Genomic DNA, 24061 nt, shown 5'->3' with positions numbered 1-24061 from the left:
CAGTTTCTACCTTTACTAGTGTGAAAATGACCTCGTCTCATGTGGTAAAAAATTGAACAATTCAAATGCCGCCGATCCGACTACGGATAGTTTCGAACACATGCTCTTGTTAGCACGCGGCAAATGTGATAAGCTATCTGTAAAGGAAGGGAAATAGACTCGAGTACTCGACCCTTGAAATTGACTATATGATGAGCATTTCATGATCCTTTCACCGTCACACTCGACGAAAGAGAGTCCTAAGTGTGAACTTTGGAGAGAAAACTTTGAAGTCAAGTCGACTACAAAGTTCAAACACTTACTTATTCCGCTATGGAACTTATTTTCAGTCGAGTCTTTTCAGTGGCTGGTCACAGTCAAACCGTGTTCTGTACGCGCCAAGATATTCTTCCAGTAATGAAGAAACTCGATGCTCTCTAATTGGGGCAAACCAACTCCAACCTATACTCCACTACATGGCGCAAAAAGGAAAAAAGAAACTTTAACATACGTATAGTGCTAGTGAAGTGCCACGTCGCAGATAACGCGCCAAACGGGAGCTGAACTCCAAAGACTTCTCTCTGTTCAAAATCGGCGTATATGTCACACACACACAGAGACACGACAAAACTGCTAGGGTATGGGATAGATGGTGCGTCCAAGCACAAGTTGCGTAGGATGGCAAGACTAGGCAACCATTTATTAGATGCGACTTGCACCAAACAGGTCTCTGAATACGCACAACAGAAAGGCCATCGATCGATGGCAAAGGCAACCTCAGCGGTTTCCGTTTGGTCCTTCCTTTGCTCAAGGTTGGCGGCAGACCCGTCCCGTCCCGATGCGTTACGGTCGAGACGACCCGTCAATCAATGCTTATTCCTTTTGGTGCACATGGCACATCAGTCTGTTGCGCAGGCAAATATCTAACTCTACACGTCATGGTCTTGCATAGGGTTTATACAGTTAAGAAAAAGTCTGGTGGCGAATGGCGAATGAATGGGTGTCAGCTTTTGCGGTCAAGATGGCGACCAAGCGCGCGCTTGTACACACGGACGGACGGACGGACGGACGGACGGGGCAGAAGGGAGTGGAGGGGAGGCGATCAAGGGGGGTTTGTCGGTCACGTTCGTCTACAGCTAAGCTGAAGCCGAACCGAGTCGCGCTGCACCGCGCGACGGGCCGGGTTGAACGGCGCACCTCCTCCTCATGACCCGTTCAACACCGACATCGCCCACATGCCCCCTATCAACGCCGTCACCTCGCCTCACGGCCTCACCTCCCTCTTTCTTTACGCGCTGCTGCTGCTGCTGGGAACCTCGCAATTTTCCACCCAAAGGTGGTGGTGGTGCTCCACCATTTAGTTACTTTATTTATTTATTTTATTAGTTGCTACTGAAAACATTCAGTCTGGGTGCTGGGAAGTCCAGGCGCGATGCAGCGGCCATGTTGATCTAGCATTGTTTAGTAGCAGTAAACAACATTGTTTAGTACTAGCAGTAAACATTCCTGAGCAGATCTATCTCATCACAAAACATCCTATTGCCGTGCATCAACGCCATCTGTTCGGAATCTACGGGGTACTGCTAAAATTAAAATCCAAGGCTCGTGATGAGGTGAGCCCCAGCCTCACCAACGAGGGAACCAACAAGTACTCGTGTGCCCACGTGACGCTGTTGCTCCGGTACGAATCACTGTATCAGCTGATGGGACAGATGATGATGATTGATGAACATGCAAATGCCTAACTTGGACCAGATCATACGATTGTGCCAAACCGAGCAAGAAACGTAAGACTTGTCATGTTCACATTCTCGTCTTCCAACTTCCATCACAGTTCACATTTCTCATCAGTCACCAGGCATATCAGAAAGGATCAAACAATTCATTTACCAGTTACTATGTCTGCCATTTTCTTTCACATGCTACTTGAAAGAACCGCGCCAACTGCTCATGACGGCGTCACCAGGAGCAGGAGGGCAATGCAGTGGCGACTTCTCAGCGACGGAGATGGTCGCCGGAACGCGCGCAGAGGGAGGAGCTGTTGTGCAGCAGGATCAGCTTGAGCCCCCTGGCGGCCTCAACGGGCCTCGGGACATTCCTCCTGGACTCACGGTGGCTGTTGTAGTAGTTCTCCGCCAGCGCGGCCTCGTCCAGGCGTGACCACGCCGCCCCCCTCGGCACGCTCGCCGCCCACATGAACCTCTCAGAGCAAGGGTTCATCAGCGTCTCCCGAAACTCCTTGGCTCCCTCGCACAGCAAGCCCTGAAACATCGTACAGGAACAGCTAATCAGTCCAGTTACAGTTCTACACACGAATAGTAAATGTCTTTAGCAGGAGGGCTGCAGAGATTCGGAGAAGAAAGCAATGCCATGGCACGGTACCTCGGACATGGCTTTGATCTTGAGGTTGACGCTGTTGGACAGGATGACCATGTTCTGGCCGCAGCCTCTCAGCTTGTTGAAGAGGAGGGCGCAGTCAAGGACGCGGTCTTCGGTCTTCGGGGAATCGATGTCGGCGAGGATTCTTGGGGAGAAGATGCCAGTGAAGCTCCTTGGCGAGAAGAGCGCCAGCATTGAGTTGAAGGCGCCGGCAGCGGTGGCTTCACTCTCTTCACTGCTGCGTTGCATTTCTGTAGGAGTTGCAGGTGGGGTTGGCGCTACTGGCAACATCTCGGATGAACTCTGCACGTGGATCCACCAGCTCTCGTTCTCCATGCAATCCTCGATCCATTGCATTATGGAGGTGGCCTTTGATGACCTCTTGAACATACCCTCCCGCTGTTTCATGCATTCGAGCTCCCTCATCACTGGCAAGACGATAAACACAGGGTTTCAGGGGATGAGAATAGCACATCAAGCACTTGCAGTCAAGTCAGTTCAGTTAACAATAACAACGAGCTGGGAAAGCATATTGAATACAAGACACGATAAGATGTCAAAACTTAAAAGTTCACAATTAATTCTTTAGTCAATACCATCATAGCATGAGATGATTGTTGCAAATGAGCTACGAAGTCAAAAGTAGTACTGATTAGCAGCTCAACAGAATGAGAGAGACATGTTCATTTGCAAATGAGCTACGAAGTCAAATGAGAGAGACATGTTCATTTACTAACAAAGTCAAGGTCAAAATAGGGAATATATGCAACAATAGAAACATGGAACTGTATACAAAGTAAGTACATTCCCCCTTTGTTCAAAATGCTATGACAGATGAAACAATTACTATACTGTTCTTAACTTACCAATCCTTGGTATGATCAGATGAGTTCCTTTTATGCCTTTTAGTAGCATTATAGACTTCCTTGATTCGTCATCAAGAAGACAATCGGTATCAGCCACCATGGTCCAGACTTTCATCCCTTCTCCAACCCTATTTGATTCGTGGTTTTTGTGCTGTTCACAATAAAAAAATGGTCTCAATTTTAACATCCATGTCAAAGGCAAAGATATACAAAATAGAAATTCAAAATCAAAGCTTTACGGTTACTTACTGGAAGGCTGTTCAGTTCATCTTCCAACCTGATTGAGAGATTAGCTTCACTAGCATCAGCCTGGGTACAATCAAATGAGCTAGTTGGTCTCAAGGGAGAATTTGACAGAAGAGTCTGGAAAGGGAGCCTATCTACCACCACCCTTTTCTTTGTGATTGCACTTTCAATTCGTGCACGGTTTTCAGACACATCCCTTGTTTTGTGAGCTACACAAGATACTGGTGTAGAGTTCTCCTTGTCGGAGCAGAATGCCTCCTGATCTTGGTCTGCATCCACTGGGAACAGGTTCTTCGGAAGACAACTTCTCGCTTTCATACCTCCTGTAGATATAGGTGTAGAGTTCTCCTTGTCGGAGCAGAATGCCTCCTGATCTTGGTCTGCATCCACTGGGAACAGGTTCTTCGGAAGACAACTTCTCGCTTTCATACCTCCTGTAGATATAGGTGTCAAATTCTCCTTATCTGAATAGAAGACTTCCTCATCTACTGTGTGGAAACGTTTGGACTTTGATGATAGATCATTGCATTCCCGTTTACTGATGCTCCTGTTTGGTGTGTATTCAGCCGACACTGAATTATCCATCCTTGAGCCAAGAACCTTCCTACCAATGGACTTGAGAACTCTGGAGGGAGGTGTCACATTCTCCTTGTCTGGAAAGATGTTTTGTTGCCTCACAGGGGAGGTAGCATCATATTCTGATGAAAGTTCACTGCATTCCCTTTGATGGATGCTCCTGTTTGAAGTGAACTCTGCTGACACCGAACTGCCCATCCTTGAGCCAATAACCTTCCCAGCAATGGGCTTGAGATCCATGGAGGCAGGTGCCACATTCTCATCAAGAAAGAGGTTTCCTTGTTCCGCAGGGGAGATAGCAGCATTGTACTTTCCAGGAAGCACTGAGTTTTCCTTGTCTAGAATGATGTCACTTTTGAAATCTTCATCGGGCATGAGCATAATTTCTGTTTCAACTGACACTAACGGAATAAGATTTTCAGATGTAAGTTCATTTGACTTCATCTTCTTTTCAATGTTCAACACGGAGTTTTCACTCTCTGAAAAGCCATCATGTTCCAAATTCAGAGGGGAAATGGAATCCATCATCTCTTGGGAACTGGTCGGCTTCAACAGTATCTGACTCCTCTCAAATGTTATGTTCCCCGAGGCATGAGGGGTGGTATTCTCCTTGTCCAGTAGACTGATATCTTCTTTTACTTCAGTTGCTTCTATATCCAAGTTGTCAAATATACTCCCAAAAATTATGCCTTCAAGCTGACAGTCCTCCACAACAATCTTATTTTGGGCCATTTTCTCCTTGTTTGACAGACCTCCATCCAATTTATGATGGGACAAACCATCATGCTTCATCTCTTGGTGGCTATTTGTATTTCCATCAATCATGTCATGTGTGAAAGGATTTTCTGGCATGGCCTCATAGGATTCCATATGTATAGTAGAATCCAGCTGTGAGATTTGATTTGCAAAGGTTTTGTATTTGGAAACCGAAGGGGAAACAGAACATGGCAACTCTGGTCCCATCTGTGGTTTTGCATCAAATGAATCTTGTGGGATAGAATTTTCAGAGAAAATGTCATGCTGCTCTGTCTCCTTAGCAAAATTCAGAGGGTTTGGCACTTCTTCATTCCTCTCTATGGTAATGCTACCCATGACATGGGAGCTGATGTGGACCTTTTCTGGTGCAATCATCCTTTTCTTCTCTCCAGCTTTGACATCAAAATTATCGAACAAAACCATGCAGGCTGCACATTCTCCCTTGCAGTTTTGAGAACATACACGATTCTCATCCTGGGCTTCTTCGTTCTTGTAGCTGTAGCTCAAAGTCATGTTTCTCCTTCCTGTGTCAATGTGAAGAGACTTCACTGACTTCAACTTGGCCCTTCGGGACATGGTGCCTGATGCTTTCTGTTTGTCTGACTGGACTGGTTTTCCAGCTGCCTGTATTATTGAAGAGCCAACAGATTCTGTAATTGAATTCTCAGTAACAATTGTCCCCCCTATCACTCCCACTCTGTTGTCATGAAAATGTGAGAGTGAAGACTCAGGCAATGGTGGTGCCGAGGGAATCACTTTAGCCCAGCATTCAGTTTGTTCTGCTACCACTTGATGTTTTGTCTCCTGTGCATTATATTAGACAGTTAGCATTGCAGATAAGTGCCAAAAGTTAAAAGATGTGAAGATCAGTAAAAGTTAGGGAAAAAAATCAAGCAGTAGAACTCAAGCCATCATGTAGCATCCTCAAAGAAAAGAAAAACACACAGATATATTGGAGAATATGTAATCCAGATATAAGTGTAAACCAATGCTGTAAGCAAATCGGGATATCGAAAGTGGTTGCAAAATCTGAAGTGGGTAGATATTATTAACTCATCATGCAGTTCATATCCAAAAAAAACTATGACAAATATCAGGGAAACAACAAGCATTGCTCACCAAGAAAATTAAAGCATGTATTTGTGTTATTCTAGATGAATATTAGTTTGATGCACATGGTTGATACATTATTAGTTGCATTCAGTTCTATCAAACACGTGGCATATAAATTGAGACCGACAGAGAAACCAGTTCAATGTTGCGCAAAATTTCTTAGCGTAAGCTGAGTACAATATATCCCATGAATACACCAGCCACAAGAAAATCATTTAGCAAACTAAGCAATCAAAAAGAATGAATTGGTGGGAAAATCCAACTATGTACATGGGATTAAATAATTTGCACAGGTGTCCAATGCATTCAGGCTGGTTCAGTGTCTACTTTCATTAGGACTTGACAATACAAAAGATTTCGTACTAGGTAGAATTTCAGGAAGACGAAAAAAGTTCCTTAACAGTCATAATTTTTAAGCATCTTTACATTACCACTGGAAGGAATGGAACCTTGATAAACCTAGGCACTAGGAAGAATTCAAGAAAGACGAGGCACATCAAAACATGATAATCAGGAGTCATCGGTGAAAACATCCAACTATGTACATGGGATTAACTAATCTGCGCAGGTGTCCAAAGCATTCAGGATGGTTCAGTGTCAGCTTTCATCAGAACTCACTACACGACAATTAATGAAAGATAAAAAGTTCCTTAATAGTCATAATTTTTACCACTGGAAGCAGTGGAAGCTTAATAAACCTAGGCACTAGGCAGAATTACAGAAAGACAAGGCACATCAAAACTTGATAATTGTAAGCAACTTCATGCTCTAAGTAACAAGGAACATAGCATTATTCAATTGTTGAAGTATTCAGTTACAAAGCTGGATCGTGATTTCAAATGTAATTCATTTCTGAAAGTGATTACACATAAATGGATTATAAAATAGATTTAAGAACTCTAAAAAATACACTAAAACGGGCGAACTAGAAACTAAGGAATATCGATCATTGTAGACGTTGCCTAATCTAAATTAACAAATCTACTAAACATCTTAAATAATGCTTTATAAGATTTGGCAAAACAGCGGCAATTTCAGTATTAGCTTGTTGGGATGCAATCTCATTGTTTGATATGCAAATAAGCTGAGCTAAAGGGACACCATCCATTGGTACCCATACCAAAACCAAGGGCATGAAATGCATCTCAAGTTTCATCAAAGGTTTTCAGTATTCGCTTGTTGGGGTCAAACCTGATGAGTTTTTGTCTCCATTGGCTCCCTCTGCCCAGGCACCAACTGATCCTGTGCCTCCTGTTAATTTCATCAAACGCTTAGACTGCAAGCAACACAGCCAAAATACATACAGAATTTGTACCGGTACAAAAGAGAATTGTCAACCTGATGAGTATGGATCTCCTCCTTGTCCTCCTCAACAAGTGGTGGAAGCAGATCATCCATCTCAAATGCCTCGCGCAGGGAAAGCCAGTGAAGTCGGTACTCCCTCTTGGAGGCCCCGAGCTGTAGTGTATCACCAGCCACCAGTTCCACCAGCGTGTTTGGTGGGATCCTTTGGCCCGAGATCCAGGTCCCATGCACTGGGTCAATCGAAGCACAACCATGGTTCAACTGTATGTAATTTTTGCATAATTTTGATCGAAATTGCAAGCATATTCGCTATCATCGCAGGCCCTCATGAATATGATAAGGCGGGGCTAATCCTGACAATATAGAGCCTATCGGGAGCAAATCCGAGTGAATCGATGACATAAATCCACCAGAAAAGTCCCCAAATAGATCGGTCTACACGAATCGATTCACCCTAACAAAACCCTAGAATTCGCGTAAACCCAAGCACGCGCGGAGATCGGGAGCGGCACGCGCGCACGCAGAGAGTGGGGAGACGGAGAGGGCTGCGCGGAGGAAATCGTGGTCTCGGTACCGGAGGAGAGGTCGGTGACGGTGATCCGGCGCTGGCGCCGCTTGCAGCGGACCTCGAGGTGGCGGCGGCTGACGCTGGGGTGGTCGATGAGGACGTGGCAGTCGGGGTGCCGCCCAAACAGCACCGGCGGATCCTCCGCCTCCTCCTCCGCCCGATCCGCATCCGCGCCGCGCCGCGCCGCCTCCGTCGGCGGCCCGTTGAGGAAGATGTGCTTCAGCACGACGCCGCCCTTGGCCACCGCGAACGCCGCGATCGGAGACCCCGCCCCCGCCTCCACGTCCTCCGCCGCGGCCGCCGTCGTCGCCATGCCTGCGCGTTTGGGCTGGTTTGGGTGGGCGGGGCGAGGAGGAGTCGAGATGATGACGCTACGCGCTCTCTCTGTAAAACGCAGCTCAAGCGGAGGCGGAGGGGATTCGAAATGTTGGAGGAGACGTTGGAGCCGGGGCGGATTTGATAGCTTTTGCCAATTGCAACGGCTAGAATTTTATTGTTGGGATATAAGTAATTGGAAGGGGCCGACGCGTCACCGCGTGAGTCACGCGCTCGCCCGGCCTAATGACGCCTGTGTGGGCCCATTTTCAATTTCCCATTTTTTTACAACACCATTTTCTATTTTTTTGTTCATAAAAATGTCAAATTCTGTCCCGAAACATAAAGACGTCAAAAGGTAAAGGAAATGGTCAAAATGGACTGGCCGTCCCATGTACCATGTCGGTCACCTCGATCGGCCACCACATGTTCCCATTAGGCTTGTAAAGCGTCTCTGTTTGTTTCTTCTCTAGAACTCTCCCCATCCTTTTCATCTTCTTTGCACTCTTGTATCGGCCTGTAGATCCTCTCCCCCTCAAGTCTCCCCAATGGCGGATCTAGGCCCCAGGCCGAGAGGGCCCGGGGCATGAGGCCCAACTCCTTTGTGTACTGTAGCAATTTGCTACAGTATACAAAGGGGGCTTGGGGCGGCTTGCTAGGTTGGATCCGCCCCTGAGTCCCCCTCCCCCCTTCACTGCCACCATATCAAGACAACAACGACAAGTCACGCGCCTTCGCGGCTCTGCAAGTTAACGCCATTACTGCAATCTACTACTATTTGCACGCACTCCCCCCCTCCTCCTCCTGAGAACAACCTATTGCCGCAAACAATTGCGTCATGCCCTCTCTTGTAGGCGTCGGGAGGGGGCAAAGTTGTTGTTGTAGGATTAACCACTGATCGCTGTCAGGATTGTAAGGGGGCACGTTTGATGTTCCAGGGCTTGTTCTCTAGCTGGTGCAAGGAATAGAACCATGCGTGCTTTAGGGGAGCTGTTATTGTGATGTTGTGAAGGACCTGATCACATGCTCATCACAATATTGTAAGGTGGTGGTGCTCTATGCTACAGGGGACGGGCCATGAGCTACTATAAGGAAGGGAACCACCAACATTTTAGGGGAGCCGCCACGGTGTTGCGAAGGATGGTGGATGCATTTTGCATCATATTTTATATGGTGTCTTTGCACCGCAAACTTAGGAATTTTGAATTCTACCATGTTCACTCGCCCATGTTTGTTTGATTTCACCAAGACCCGCAAAATTAGAAGATTTGAAGCAGTATTTGAACAATTCTTACTTTTGTTGGATAATGTGTTGATTTGATGTCATAGGAACCTTCCATGGAGAGGAGCACCGGAGAAGAAAACACACATCGTTTGGAGGATCTAGAAGAGCAGGCGATGCATGGTATAAGCGCGCCTCTGGTACCGTTGGTTGTACCGTGTGCCGCCGCCTTCTCATTGTCGACTACTCCCCCCCCCCCCGGTGCAACCATACCTCAGGTACGATGAACAGAGAGACCTCCACCATACGAAGTAGTACCAGAAACCTCACCTCAGTAATATATCCGTAGGGGGTCAGCAAAAGGGCATCCACCTTTGCAATTGCTTTGATCACAGAGGTAGCTACATCAAGATGCATCACCTTCATCGCTGTCCAAGACATCATCATCAACTCTCTCATCTATCTCAATTATAGTCCTCAGATCTATTGGGGATCCGTGTGTGTATCACTTTAATCGTCCATCCGCGATACATATAATTATCTCCATGATGTCTTGTACCCCCATGTCGATTATGCAATGGGCCAACCAACCCGCCCCATGGCCCTACTATGATATGGACCGGAAGTCTTTGTGTACAAGACAAGGCGACCGGCCTCCCAGAGGGACTCCCCTTTCCTGAGTTAGATCCTGTAACCCTAGACCCCGGTACCCATAAAAGTTGAGATTAGCTAGTCGAATAGATAAACAACATAACCTAGAGCTTTACTCAATCCCTCGATCTTTGTAACCCCTATGCATGAGGAGCCAGAGTAGGGGATTACCTCGTCTAGGTAAAGCTCTGTCCATGTTACCATTCGATCTACTCACTTGGTTGGATATCCTATCGAGGGATCTGCTAAAAAATACTCCTACAATGAGCGCTTTGGCCCCACAAGTACCGACAAGGAGGAGCATCAACAACTTGTGGCCGTCACTCATCGGTTCGAGGAGGAGGACGACGACGACTTTCCATACATCAACAAGCTGTGAGACTCGGACTCGGACTAAACGACGACAACAAAGTAGTTTAAGTAGTGGTATCGACATTGCATATTTTGAAAATATCACTTAACCTGGTATGGAGAGGGCGTTTGCAAGTGTTGTTGTCGATTTAGTGTAATTTTCAACCCCGGACGAACGGCGTACAATCCGAGAAAGAACAAGACTGGTATGCTTTTCAATGTAATTTTATTTTGTATTGATCATTTTACATCGAGTTGTCTATCTGTTTACTAGCTTTTTTTTCCTCGACAATAAGCCCTTTTTTGGTGTCTAATATTGCTCGAGTTTAGGAAAATTCAACGAGAGATTCAAAAGTCATGGTGGATTAAAACTTGGCTCGTCAGTTTGGGAAAGAAATCAATAAATGCTAAACATACAAAGATTTACACGCAATTACATGCTGACTAGGCTTCTTTCTTTCTAAGTAACCACTTTCCCCTGATTTTCATGGGGTGGGCCCCTTCAGTTTGGGAAAGAAATCAATAATGCTAAACCTACAAAGATTTACACGTAATTACATGTTGACTAGGCTTCTTTCTTTCTAACTAACCACCCTCCTGATTTTCATTAGGGTGGGCCCCTTCTCACCCTTAACTTCCAATCACAACTCACCAGTTTGTAAAATCCATATAAATCTATGTATGTGTAGCATTACTCGGAAAGAAATAGCTGCTCGTGGGTTTTCGAACTCCATGAGCGCACCTCGGCGTCTCCTTCAGTTTCCTCTCTCCCGTAGTATATCCATCGGGGATTTCAATTCAAATAATATTAGCTCGAGGATTTCGGTTTCAAGCGCTATGGTGACAAGGGAAGGGAATATGTAGCCTTTGACATGTGGGGTCCAAGTCTGAAACACGGCATGCCAGTCCGACGGCCTGGCCTCGTTTCATTTCCCCTCCCCTCTCCGCCGCCGTCGTTGCTGGCCTCCTCCGGCACTGCACTGCGCACGGAGTCCATCCCCACGTCCATGATCTCACTCGCGCCGTATCCCGTACGAGCATGGCGGCGGTCTGCAGGGGGCGGCGAGGGAGAAGGTGGTGCTCTCACGGAGGAGGAGGGGCAGCACAAATTCGGGCCATCTCCTCGATTTCAGTCCGCGCTTGGGGCTCGGCGCTCTGGCCCGCGCCGCCGGTGGGAAAGCACCGCAAGGTGAGGGAGAGGCAAGGAATGGACGACCTTCTGCTTAGTTTTCCTTTACGGATTTATTTACCTTTAGTGTGAGAGATTGTTCAGGTAGGAAATCGCCCCTGCTGGTCCCATAGTCACCAAGTCGGATGGTGGTATCATATTCTCGGTTTGGTTGCTGATAGAGACTTGCATTCTAACCTGGCATGGAATTCTCTAGTCATGAATGTGTGAAACAGTGCAGCCATGTTTTGTCTGGCTCCAAGGTGGGAACATGTGGTGCTGCAAATCACACTGTCACCCTTGAGCCGTGAGCAACACTGGCACCATGTCCACACCTGCTCGGCCGGCAGCTTGTTCGAGAATTCAGGCCTGCTGCCGCTCTCTCTGTCGTTCCTTGTGTCAAGAATCGTCGCGTACTCATTAAGGATATCCTGATGTCATCGTGTAAACAGAGACAAGCAATATGTGTATGCTGTCACTTCTTCTTTCGGGGACATGGGTTCGTTGGTCACTAGTGGGTAGTTGTGTAGGCAATTGCATAGTTTAGTTTTTCGAAAAGTATGCATGTTAAAAGGCTAAAGTTTGATACCTTCTTCCTGAAGTAGATATTGCATTGCCTATAAATCAAGGGGTAACCAAGCAGCTCCTAGTTACTTGTAGCTATGGCAGTTCAGATGGCATGATCACGCCGTTTTGGGGGATGTTTGTGCAACCGTCAAATGATGGCAGGATGATGGTGGTGGACATGAACTCAAGGTGCGTTAATCTCTACTAACTTTAGTCTTGTAAACAGTCTTGTTTTTAGAGTTCCATCGAATTTTATCCAAGTGTTTTAGGTGGCTCATTTGAGGAGCTACATGGTGCTTGTTAGTTGATTTAAATGACAACAAGGATGATTCCCACAATCAACTTTTTATGGGTCGTATTTCTCCTTCCACCTTTTTTAACATCTCCTCACTCCTACCTGTAGTATGATGATTACTGTATGCCCGGATGGTGGAAGAGTATATCTGAAGTAAAAAAATACCATAACCAATCCTAATCACAATTTGGGATGGATCTGAAGAAGGTGCCTGTTTTGTATCTCCTTATAACAGGTCATCCGTGACTAAATTTCAAAAATAATAACTTATTGTGTAATAATTTTCAGAATTGACCATACGCGTAACATATTGGTCCATATGTGATTGGGTTTTCTAGCATCTGCTTCAGTAGTTTAGGCAGCAGGTTCGTGAACCAAAAGCTTTCACATGATTGTAGGACTGTAGGATTCAGATATCTCAAATCTAGTCAGATTAGTAAAAGACTATGGTTATTGTGTAAATTTGCATTGGCTGGAAGTCTGTAATTTCACTTATGTTGTTCTTTACTTACTTGCAGAAAGACAGTAGGCAAGTCTTGAGGGAGGGATTGAAGTATAATTGGTTAGGTAGTACTTGACATGACAAATGATTTTTCGCTAACATCAACTATTGGCTAATCTAAAAATGCCCTTATTTTTTGTTTGCATGTAATCAAGATCTTCAACAAAGGCAGCTAGCCAGACATGAAGATTACTACAATCATGCAGTTTATCTTGGGGCTCATTGTTTGCAACGTCATCATCTGTGGCTCCCTGTATGGAAATGAGACAGACCAATTGTCACTGCTTGAATTCAAGAATGCAATCACCCTCGATCCAAAGCAATCCTTGATGTCCTGGAATGACAGTACCCACTTTTGCAATTGGGAAGGTGTTCATTGCAGGATGAAGAATCCATACCGTGTCACTTCTCTTAACCTTACAAATCGAGGTTTAGTCGGTCAAATCTCTCCTTCACTTGGAAATCTAACATTCCTAAAACATCTACTCCTACCGACAAATGGGTTTACTGGGACAATTCCTCCATCCCTTGGTCATTTGCATCGCCTTCAAAACCTCTACCTGAGCAATAACACACTGCAAGGGAGGATACCTAGTCTGGCAAACTGTTCAAACCTCAAGGCTCTATGGCTGGATAGAAATCAACTAGTTGGGCGAATTCCTGCAGACTTGCCTCCTTACCTTCAAGTGCTGCAACTTTCAGTTAACAATCTGACTGGAACCATCCCTGCCTCTCTTGCCAACATCACAGTGCTAAACCAGTTCAACGTTGCGTTTAATAATATTGAGGGTAACATCCCGAATGAGATTGCAAAGTTACATGCGCTCCATATTCTGAACGTGGGTAGCAATCAATTGACAGGCATGTTTCAACAGGCCATCTTGAACCTTTCTACTCTTGTTACCCTTAACCTTGGTCCAAATCATTTAAGTGGTGAGGTACCATCCAATCTTGGTAACTCTCTACCCAGTCTCCAAAACTTCGCATTAGCCGATAACTTCTTTCATGGAAAAATCCCATCTTCTTTGATCAACGATCCCAGATACACATTTTTGATATATCAAAAAATAATTTCACAGGATCGGTGCTTCGGTCCATTGGCAAACTTTCCGAACTCACATGGTTAAACCTTGAGTTCAATAAACTCCAAGCACGTAACAAGCAAGATTGGGAGTTTATGAACAGCTTAATCAATTGTACTAAGCTAAATGCCTTCTCGGTAGAGGGGAATCATCTACAAGGCCACATACCAAGTTCATTATCCAACCTTTCCATTCAGCTTCAACATCTATATTTGGGGCGGAATCAATTGGAAGGAGGTTTCCCTTCTGGCATAGCGAACCTTCCGAACCTGATTGTTTTAGGAATGAATAGCAATCAATTTACAGGTACCATTCCCCAATTGTTAGGAGCTCTCAAAAATTTGCAAATACTAGGTTTAGCTGACAACATCTTTACAGGGTTTATTCCATCTTCCCTTTCCAATTTATCTCAATTGGCATATCTTCTTCTAGACTCGAACCAGTTTGTTGGCAACATACCACCAAGCTTTGGAAATCTTCAAAACCTTGAAATATTGAACATGTCCAGCAACAATCTTCATGGTTTAGTGCCAAAGGAGATCTTTAGAATTCCAACACTAAGGGAAATTTATTTATCTTTTAACAACTTCAATGGACAACTTCCTACCGACATCGGTAATGCCAAACAACTCAGAAATCTAGAACTCTCTTCAAATAGACTATCTGGAGATATTCCTAGCACTCTGGGTGAGTGTGCAAGTTTGGAAGATATCAAGTTGGACTGGAATGTTTTCAGTGGAAGCATCCCCACTTCGTTAAGCAAAATAAGTAGCCTGAAAGTTCTTAGTGTTTCCCACAATAACATTACTGGATCAATTCCAGTGTCTCTTGGCAACCTACAATATCTTGAACAACTAGATCTGTCATTCAACCATCTTGAGGGGGAGGTCCCAAAAGAAGGAATCTTCAAGAATGTAACTGCTCTGCGGATCGAAGGAAATCATGGGCTTTGTGGTGGGGCTCTGCAGTTACACTTAATGGCATGTTCTGTTATGCCTTCAAATTCAAGAAATCATAAACTGTTTGCTGTACTCAAAGTGTTAATTCCAATATCTTGCATGGTCTCACTTGCTATGGTCATACTTCTCTTATTGTTCTGGAGGGGGAGACATAAGAGAAAATCCATGTCGTCGCCATCACTTGATAGAAATCTTCCCAAAGTTTCTTTCAGTGATATTGCTAGAGCAACAGACGGGTTCTCAACATCCAGCATAATTGGAAGAGGGAGATATGGTACTGTGTATCAAGGAAAACTATTTCAAGATGGAAATTATGTTGCCATAAAAGTCTTCAACCTGGAGACAAGGGGGGCACCAAATAGCTTCATTGCAGAATGTAATGTCTTAAGAAATGTGCGGCATCGTAATCTGGTTCCTATACTAACCGCATGCTCAAGCATTGATTCTAATGGAAATGATTTCAAAGCTCTAGTGTATGAGTTCATGCCTCGAGGAGACTTGTATGGACTACTATACTCAACTCAAGACTATGAGAGCTCTTTAGATATGATACATATTACAGTAGCTCAAAGGCTAAGCATTGTTGTGGATATAGCAGATGCACTGGAGTACCTACACCATAACAACCAAGGAACTATTGTTCATTGTGATGTGAAGCCTAGCAACATTCTTTTGGATGACAATATGACAGCTCATGTTGGAGATTTCGGTCTTGCAAGGTTCTTAGTTGAGTCAACGGTATCATCATCTGATGACTCATACTCAGCCTCTTCAATTGCGATAAATGGAACTATTGGATATGTTGCTCCAGGTAATTCCATTTTTCATATTCTTGTATTGTATTATTTAAACTGAGAGTAACTTCTGCTCATACTAGCACCGGAATTAAATTATTGTTGCATGTGAACTACAGAATGTGCGACAGGTGGTCATATTTCGACTGCTAGCGATGTCTACAGCTTTGGAATTGTTCTATTTGAGATATTCTTACGGAAGAGGCCGACAAATGATATGTTCAAAGATGGACTAAACATTGTAAAATTCGTTGAAATGAATTTTCCTGCCAAGATATCAGAAATTATTGAACCTGAAGTACTTCAAGATCAGCCTGAGTTTCCAGAAGAAACTCTAGTGGTCGTGAAGGAAAATGACCTGGACTGTGTAAGTTCAGTGCTAAACATTGGGCTTCGCTGCACCAAACCATACCCGAACGAGCGCCCCAACATGCAGGAAGTGGCTGCAGGGCTGCATGGAATCAAGGAAGCTTATCTCAGAGGGTACTAAGGTAATCACCATTTTTAGTGTATGGTGCTGCAGTGTTATTTATAGTCTACAAATGGTTTTATCACTCACTACATTTGGCAGCACCATATTTTTGGAGTTTTCAGAGAATCCCTTTCTGTTTAGAAACCATAGTTTTAAATACTTTGATGCGTTTGGTATTTGGTGTCAAGAAAAACTGAAGTTTTATAAACCGTAGTATTCCTGAAAGTGTGTTTTTTCTGCTGTAGTCCTCTTTTTTCTAAACCGAGAAACGCGAGGCTCCCCTGCTATTTTTTCTAGCGAGTCCATCCATCTTCTTCCGGCCGCCGTGTCACCTGCAAAACCATTAGCATAATTTTTCAAGTGAGGTATCCAATCACTAAGTAGATTGGTTTTTCTATGAGAAATACCCGGTCAATCAGGCCCATCAGGCATTAGCAAATCCCATGTGCGCGTAGTGTGGTATGATCAATCGCTTCCGCAACTTTCCAGGTCAGCGATCAGCTAGCCATACGCGGCTGCCGGATTTCCTCTTCCCACTGGAGCCCTCGACCATCGGGTCGTGCACACATACTTCACATCCTTCATAGAAGTGCAGGAGGCAGGGTACACTTCCTTCACATCCTTTGTAGAAGTGCAGGAGGCAGGGAGAGACATACAAGGGATAGCTGTAGACTGCTAATATCCTAATATCTAGATGAGGATGTGTTGACATCGTGCATGCAGCCAGCGGCTGTTAGCACACGCTGATTAATCGGGTCATGTAGCCCGTTAAGTGTAGCTGTCCATGCCGCCATGCATATCTATCGGTCAAAACTTCGGCAAGACAATGCCGGCCAAACACTTGGGTAGTATTACCAAAACTGTTAAAAGTGACAGTTTTGAGAAATCGACGCATTCATTGCCCGCGCGTTGGAATACCTAAGTTCGGAAGTACTGTGGTTTTGAGAAAACTGTGCTACCAAACTAGGCCTGTATTTGCCATTCTTTTCCAAATAAGAAACACTAGTCTTGTAACTGGCGTGAGTACATAAGCTGCGATGTGATCTTGCAGTTTGCTGGCAGGTACGTTCTTGGAAAATGAATATTGGGAGTAAATCGCAACGTGCTGGGTGAGCAACACGTTCTGCTTGTGCTGCTCCTCAAGACAGAGCTTCCTCCCTGATGATGGTCTCCCATGCTGTTTGGGTGATGGATCTGTTTAATTCGGGATAACCTCTTGACTCTTTGTTGTACCTTTTCTGTGTGGAATCAGCCAACCTTTATTAGTAGTTTGATGAATTAAGGCTACATGGTTGGCATGTTGCTAGTACTATGTAATATTACCTCTGTCCCGAATTACTTGTCTTAAATTTGTCTAGACAGGAAGTATGATGTATTAGTACGCCCGGGCTAGTATTGTAGAGCTGGCAACTACTATTTCTTACAGCCTAAATGTACATACCATATCTGTTTCCTTGATTTATGTTTGTACCAAGTTTGTTGTTCGAACATTTCATAAATTCAAGGTTTGAGGTCAAATTCCTCATCTTATACATTATTTTTGTTGGTTCACACTTGCAGCTTACCAGTTCACACTTCACTTGCACCATGTCTGATGCTTGTTAACAAATCTTGATTGTCGTTGCTAGCTGTGATTGTTTGATTCTTGGTAGATCGACATGTGCCTCTAATACCCAATCTCGTGGCTGATAACAAAGGCCAACTGGCCGGTAGTGACAACTAGAGTTGACACAGGTGGAGCAAGAGGAGAAAGAAGAAGGGAGAAAGACAACGAGGAGAAAAAAAAGGACAATTAAACCCATCAAGGGGAAAGAAGGGGCGACATGTGGGCTATGCCACGTGGAGCTCACCAGTTGGATGACGTGAGAAACGTTTTTTTAAATGATGAGGGTGAGGATCTTTTTGAGAAAGGTTTTCCTTTGTTTTTTTAAGATGGAGGTGACAGGTGGACTATGCCATGTGGCACTCGCTGGTTGGATGAGGCGAGGAAAGTTTTTTTTTAGATGGAGATGAGGTTTGTTAGAAAGGTTTTCATTGTTCTTTTAGATGGGGTGGGGTTTTTTTTTCAGATGGAGGTGAGGAAATGTTTGTTTTTTTGAGATGGACATGATTTTTTTTCTTTTTTCCTAAGATAAAGCTGGCGGAAACGAGCGCACAACTTCATCTCAAATAGTGCGCAACAGCACGCTCCAATTACTAGCTTAGGATGTCCAGCGAGCTCAAGCATGGTGGGTGAAAGGCTATGTGACGATGTCATGTACCCGTGGTACCTGAAGTGAGTTTTGTTGTAATGGGCCGGCCATGTAGCTTAATACTTTTTCGTCCGCATAATAATCAAGTTCACATCGTTCCTTTATTTTTCTCATCGGTTTTGGGAATGTTCCACCGGCTTTTCTAGGCGGTTTTCTCTGTTTTTTCTAGGACGGGTATCGTTCAGTTTCCTTTTTTCTTCTTTATTTTTTCGTATTATCTTTCTCTTTTCTTTTTCAAATTCATGAAAATTTTCAAATGAAATAATTAACAAATTCATATTTTTTTTGAATTCATGAACACTTTCAAAATCCATGAACTTTTTCAAATTCATAAATTATTTTGAAATTTGCGAGTTTTGTATTCATGAACTTAATTTGAAATGCAGAACCCACAAACATTTTTCAAATTTGTTTACATTTTGGAAAACTGTAAACCTTTTTCCAATTCATGAACTTCTTTGAATTTCATGAACTTTTTAAAATTCATATATTTTAAATTCCATGAACTTTTCCAAATTTACGAAACCCAGAATCTTTTTATAGATTTGTGAAATTTTTTGAAACCCGCAAACTTTTTAAAATTCCCAAACTTCTTCTAAATCCACAAAAAAAAATCGAATCTGCAGAACCCATTTTTTTCAAGTTCGTGAATTTTTTTGAAAGCCGTGAACTTTTCACATATTCATGATTTTTTTGAAATCCAAGAACCTTTTTCAAATTCACAAAGTTTTTTCCAAATTGTGAACTTTTTTTGAATGCATGAACTTTTTCCGAATCTTCGAATTGTTTTTCAAATTCATGCACTTTTTTGAACTTGCAAACATTGTTTCAAATTAGTGAACACCTTTAAAAATTTATGAACCTTTTTGTAAATTCATGAACATTTTCTCATTTCATTTAGAAAAATAGTTAACAAGCGACCCGAGCAAACGACGTGGGCGACAAAAAAAATGGGTTAGCGAGTGACAAGGTCTGGCGACCGAGCGATTGAGTGCTATTGGGCTGTGGCCACTTAGCCGCGCGCGAGCTCGGGCGCTAAAGGCATTGGGGATAAACTCTCCTCCACAAACCACCTTAACCGACTAGGTTTTCCATGTAATCTTAAGCATCATCCTCTTTTATAAGACGGGCATCACCCATTTTAATCACCACCTCTTGATACACCTACACCTAGGATCATCATTGTACTTTGTACACCTTCATCAGTCAATAAACACGAGGAAGTAGTGTTTTGGCTCTACCGCCTGGACATGTGTAAACTTTGTCTCCCTATTTCTCATCTTGATCTTCCGGCTACACACAACACCCTGTTGGAAGGTTTGCCGCATTTCACACCGACAATGGTGCATTAGGCAGGTGTTGTGCTTGTTGGAGCTAGGGTCTAGATGTGATCTGCATTCAACCATGACTTTTGCACGTTGGGCCAGATCTTTGTACTCGGGTCCCTCACCTTCATAGCGGACTCGTCGGGATGGGTTAGCCCCGTTCCTCCTCTCTCCGAGGGCCAGGTTCTCATCTTTGAGAACATGGAGTTCGTCATCGGCCAACGCAGTTAATCCTAGCTTCGCGATCCGGCACCCTGTCAGGTCGAGGACCAACAATCTTCTTTTACCCACCCACCTCCCACTTCATCGCCACCGTGGAGTCCATCATACGATCTTGTAAGAGCAAGTGTCGAACGAGGACGAGAGCTCCAACAATTGCCCAGAGGCTATCCTGGCAACCAATTTGATGATGTCTACATGGTGGACATATAGAACAAAGTTGGTGGCAGCGGCAACAAGAACCGCAACACTGAGGAGGAAGACGAGTTCGACTTTGACATTGTCTCGGCCAATCCCGAGGTCCTCTGCACGATGGCCACCAACGCAGACGACAACTCCAAAAAATTGGAGGCGGAGCGGAAGAAGATGCAGCTCATCCACCTCTGCACCCAGCTTGAGCACGACCGCATCATGGAGATGCAGAGTATCTGATCGCCTCCATCCAATATAACCAAACCCAATAGACCAACAACCCCTCCAGCGCCGATCTTGAAAGGTCTGCCACCCCATCTGTGCCAAACGCACCCACTGCAGGCACGACTCTGCCCAACCCCGTGCGGAACCTGATGGCTCCTGCTAAAGAGATAGCCAACAACGAGATTTTGACGGATCATCTGGCGGTGGCCAAGCTGGCCGCTACCTGGAACTACCTCCATATCGCAGTGGTGCAACAACGACAATACACCATCTAGCACGGAGTAGGACGCGAGACTATATCTCGCTTACAACGAGGCTATGTTCTGTCTTGCGTGAAGACTTTCCTGCGCTCGTATAATACTGGGTTGGCCCATTTTCTCAGCGCACGCTTGTTTGCTCATTGTACGTTTGTTTGTTTGCTAGTTGTGCGCTTGCTGCTGTCTTTTTGTTTCTTTTCTTTTCTTCTTTCAATTTCTTTGTTTCTTCTCTGGTTTTTTTCTTTCTCTTTCTTCACCGTTTTCCCTTCATTTTCTGTTTTTTCTTTGTTTTTTCGCCACTTTTCCTCATTCTTTCACGGTTTTTTCTTTTCTTTCTTCTTTTTCCTGTAGGTATTTCTTAGTTTTCACTGGTTTTTTCTCTTATTTCTTTGTATTCGTTTTTCATCGGTTTCTTTTTGGTTCAACACATGTTAACTTTTTTCATATACATCTGAAACATTTTTTTAATATATGGTTAATATTTTTTAAATACATGATGAACTTTTTTTGAGAACTTATTTTTTGTGCCTACCTTTTCCCATAGATATTATACATTTTTGCTATATATCTAATAGATTTTCTAATACACATTAACATTATTGAAATACAAGTTTAACATTTTTTGAATACACAGTCAACATTTTTTCTATACACTATTTTTTTTCAAATGCTCGATTAACATTTTCAGATACAAGATTAACATTTTTTGGATACATGATCAATATTTTTTCTATACACATTTTAACAATTTTCAAATGCTTGATTAATTCTTTTCAAATACAAGATTATCATTTTTTAATACATGGTCAAAACAAATTCTATATCCTTTAATAAGGAGTGGAAAATATGGCGTCTCCCACCCACCCCCTCCCAGCGACTCCCTTGGCGAATCGGCCGACGACCCATGGCGCTTCCTCCTTGTGATGCTCTTCGACGACCATGGCGCCACCCCTTCTGGATCCCACCCTGGGAGCTGGATTCGCTAGCCAGGTCAGAGCTAGATTCTCCACCCCAGTCCATTGCCCTGACCCAAATCATGCCTTCCACTTGGTGGTTTCTTTTAGCCGTTCTTCGTTTCCTTTTACGATTGGCCATGTTGATCTAGCACTTCATGCTTGCATTGGTGGATCCCCATCAGATCTTCATGTTACTCATCTTCGTGGCCATGTTTTCAATTTTTCTGTCATATCTAAGGCGGTTGGATTTGTGATCTACAAACTTAGATCCTTTTCATGCCCATTGTTCCAATGCTTTTTTTCATCTATGGGGTTTTGGTGGTCCAGCCTGGGTTAGAGAATATTAGTCTTGGATATATGATCTTGATCATGAATGGACCATGGTGTCTAGATCACCCCGTCGCACTCTCACCGGTGCCTACTCCATCTCCGTCGGCAGTCGCTCGTCGTCGGTGACTACTACGATCACATCCAACCAACCGACACCTATTTCGGATCACGAGCCAGCTTCGGGCGCTGCTATTACCTTTCAAATTTCAAATCCCAACCATTGCACCTCGGCCCAACCCACTCAATCAAGGCCCACTTGCTCCCCCACTCACCACGTGATACCTCAGCATTACCAACACCAGTCCACGGCCCAATCCCTTCTTACCTCACCCAATCACGACCGGCCTACTACACAAACCCCACTTAACACCACCAGCCACGTCTCCAATTCTATTTCCTCCACACTTTTATTCGGTGGCAAATGTTTATCTGATGGACATCTTTGAGTAGATTGCAAAAATCAGTTTAGATCCCGTAATTTTTTTCGCTATGGTCACATATCTCGCTTTTGTTACAATATCAGGAACAAACTCCTTGTCTATCTGGTTAAATCCCACCCACCTACCAAACCGCCACCCGTATCCAATAGCCTGGCCGTCGACTCGTCTCCCCAAAAACCCACTACCACCCATCTGCTCGTCCTCCCCCTGCCAAACCCTCTGTTCACCATCATCGCCCTGCTCTGCTCCACCATCCTTCTCACTCGCTCCTCCCAACTCCGCCACCGCCATGGCCACCTATCCCTGTTACCCACTACCCCTTCTTCCACCCGTGTAACACCCCGGATATGATTTTCCCAATATGTACTCCAACTCTTGCCGTTTCCGACGTTAAGTTATTTTATTTTCTCGGGTTCGGGTCTTTGCCTACGTGTGTTGTTGTCGTTGTCATGCATCTCATATCATGTCATCATGTGCATTGCATTTGCATACGGGTTCATCTCATGCATTCGAGCATTTTCCCCGTTGTCCGTTTTGCATTCCGGCGCTTCGTTCTCCTCTAGTGGTCATTTCTACCTTTCTTTCGTGTGTGGGGATTAAACATTTCCAGCTTGGACCGAGACTTGCCAAGCGGCCTTCGTTTACTACAGGTAGACCGCCTGTCAAGTTTTGTACCATTTGGACTTCGTTTGATGCTCCAACGGTTAACCAAGGGACCAAAAAGGCCTCGTGTGTGTTGCAGCCCAACACCCCTCCAATTTGGCCCAAAACCCACCAAAACCCACTCCATCATCTAGAACGTTCGATCACGATCGCATGGCCAAAAACCGCACCTTATTTGGACTCTCCTATCGTCCTCTACCAATAAATATGTGCACTCCTCCAAAAATTCGGGCGAAACCCTAGTCTTCCCCTTCCTCCGCGCGCCGGACACGTCTGCCGCCGCCCCCTCGCCCTCTCACGTCGCGCCACGTGGCAGGCGCGCCGCCCCGCGCCACCGGCCCGGCGAGCCCGCGGGAGGCCCTCCCGGCCCGGCTCCCGCGCGCCGCCGCCAGCGCCGCCCGCCTCCTCTCGCCCGGCTGCCGCCCGCCGCCACCAGACGCCGCCGCGCCGCCGCAGACCTCGCCGGCCAGCCGCCTTCGCAGTCCGGCCGCCCCGCGCCCGCATCACCACGGGCTGGTCGCCCCGCGCCGGAGCCGCACCTCGTCGCCCTGCCGCCCTCGACCGCCATCGCGCCAAGTCCGGCGACCTCCATCTCCGGCGACCCTCATCTCTGGCCGACGAACCTCGGGCTTCGCGAGCTGCTACAGTAGTCGCCCGAATCTGGATCAGATCGGGTTGACCCCTTTTTCCGTCCCTAACCTTAATTTTTTGCCTATGTTCATCATGTCGTATCTCCTCATCCGTAGCTCCGTTTTGGGCATATAGCATATCAAAATGTTCATCTCAGAGAGTATATCATTTCATCTCATTGCATCATTTTCATTTGAGTTCATTTTGATGCCCGAAATGCTGTTAGAAGTAGGCTATTTGAGATAATTATCAGATCTGCTGCTCCAATTAGATATTTGTCATTTTTGCCATGATTATTGTATGCATGATATGCCAGGTGCTCTACATGTGTTTTGTTGTATGTTTTGCCATCTATCCAGAGGTGCAACCCATGTATTTTTGTGATGTGTGTGGTGACTAGCACAAG

At 44.9% G+C, this 24061-nt stretch overlaps 1 protein-coding gene and 1 pseudogene across 1 annotated transcript; one reads left to right on the top strand and one right to left on the bottom strand.

The window, feature by feature from the left end:
• Positions 1-1698: 1698 nt before the first annotated feature.
• Positions 1699-8245, bottom strand: LOC119286384 (FHA domain-containing protein PS1-like). Its single transcript, XM_037565754.1, has 7 exons — positions 7795-8245; positions 7254-7450; positions 7107-7166; positions 3474-5606; positions 3225-3375; positions 2362-2786; positions 1699-2241 (listed from the first exon to the last, which is right to left on the bottom strand). Exons 1-7 carry the CDS (start codon positions 8099-8101, stop codon positions 1975-1977), a joined length of 3540 nt encoding a protein of 1179 aa, XP_037421651.1. The 5' UTR covers positions 8102-8245; the 3' UTR covers positions 1699-1974.
• Positions 8246-11242: 2997 nt separating this feature from the next.
• Positions 11243-17617, top strand: LOC119286383 (annotated as a pseudogene).
• Positions 17618-24061: the final 6444 nt, after the last annotated feature.

This window comes from Triticum dicoccoides, chromosome 4A, assembly GCF_002162155.2.
Source record: "Triticum dicoccoides isolate Atlit2015 ecotype Zavitan chromosome 4A, WEW_v2.0, whole genome shotgun sequence".
Lineage (NCBI taxonomy): Eukaryota > Viridiplantae > Streptophyta > Magnoliopsida > Poales > Poaceae > Triticum > Triticum dicoccoides.
The sequence above is the reverse complement of the archived record's forward strand: the minus strand, read 5'-3'. Positions and strand labels throughout refer to the sequence as shown.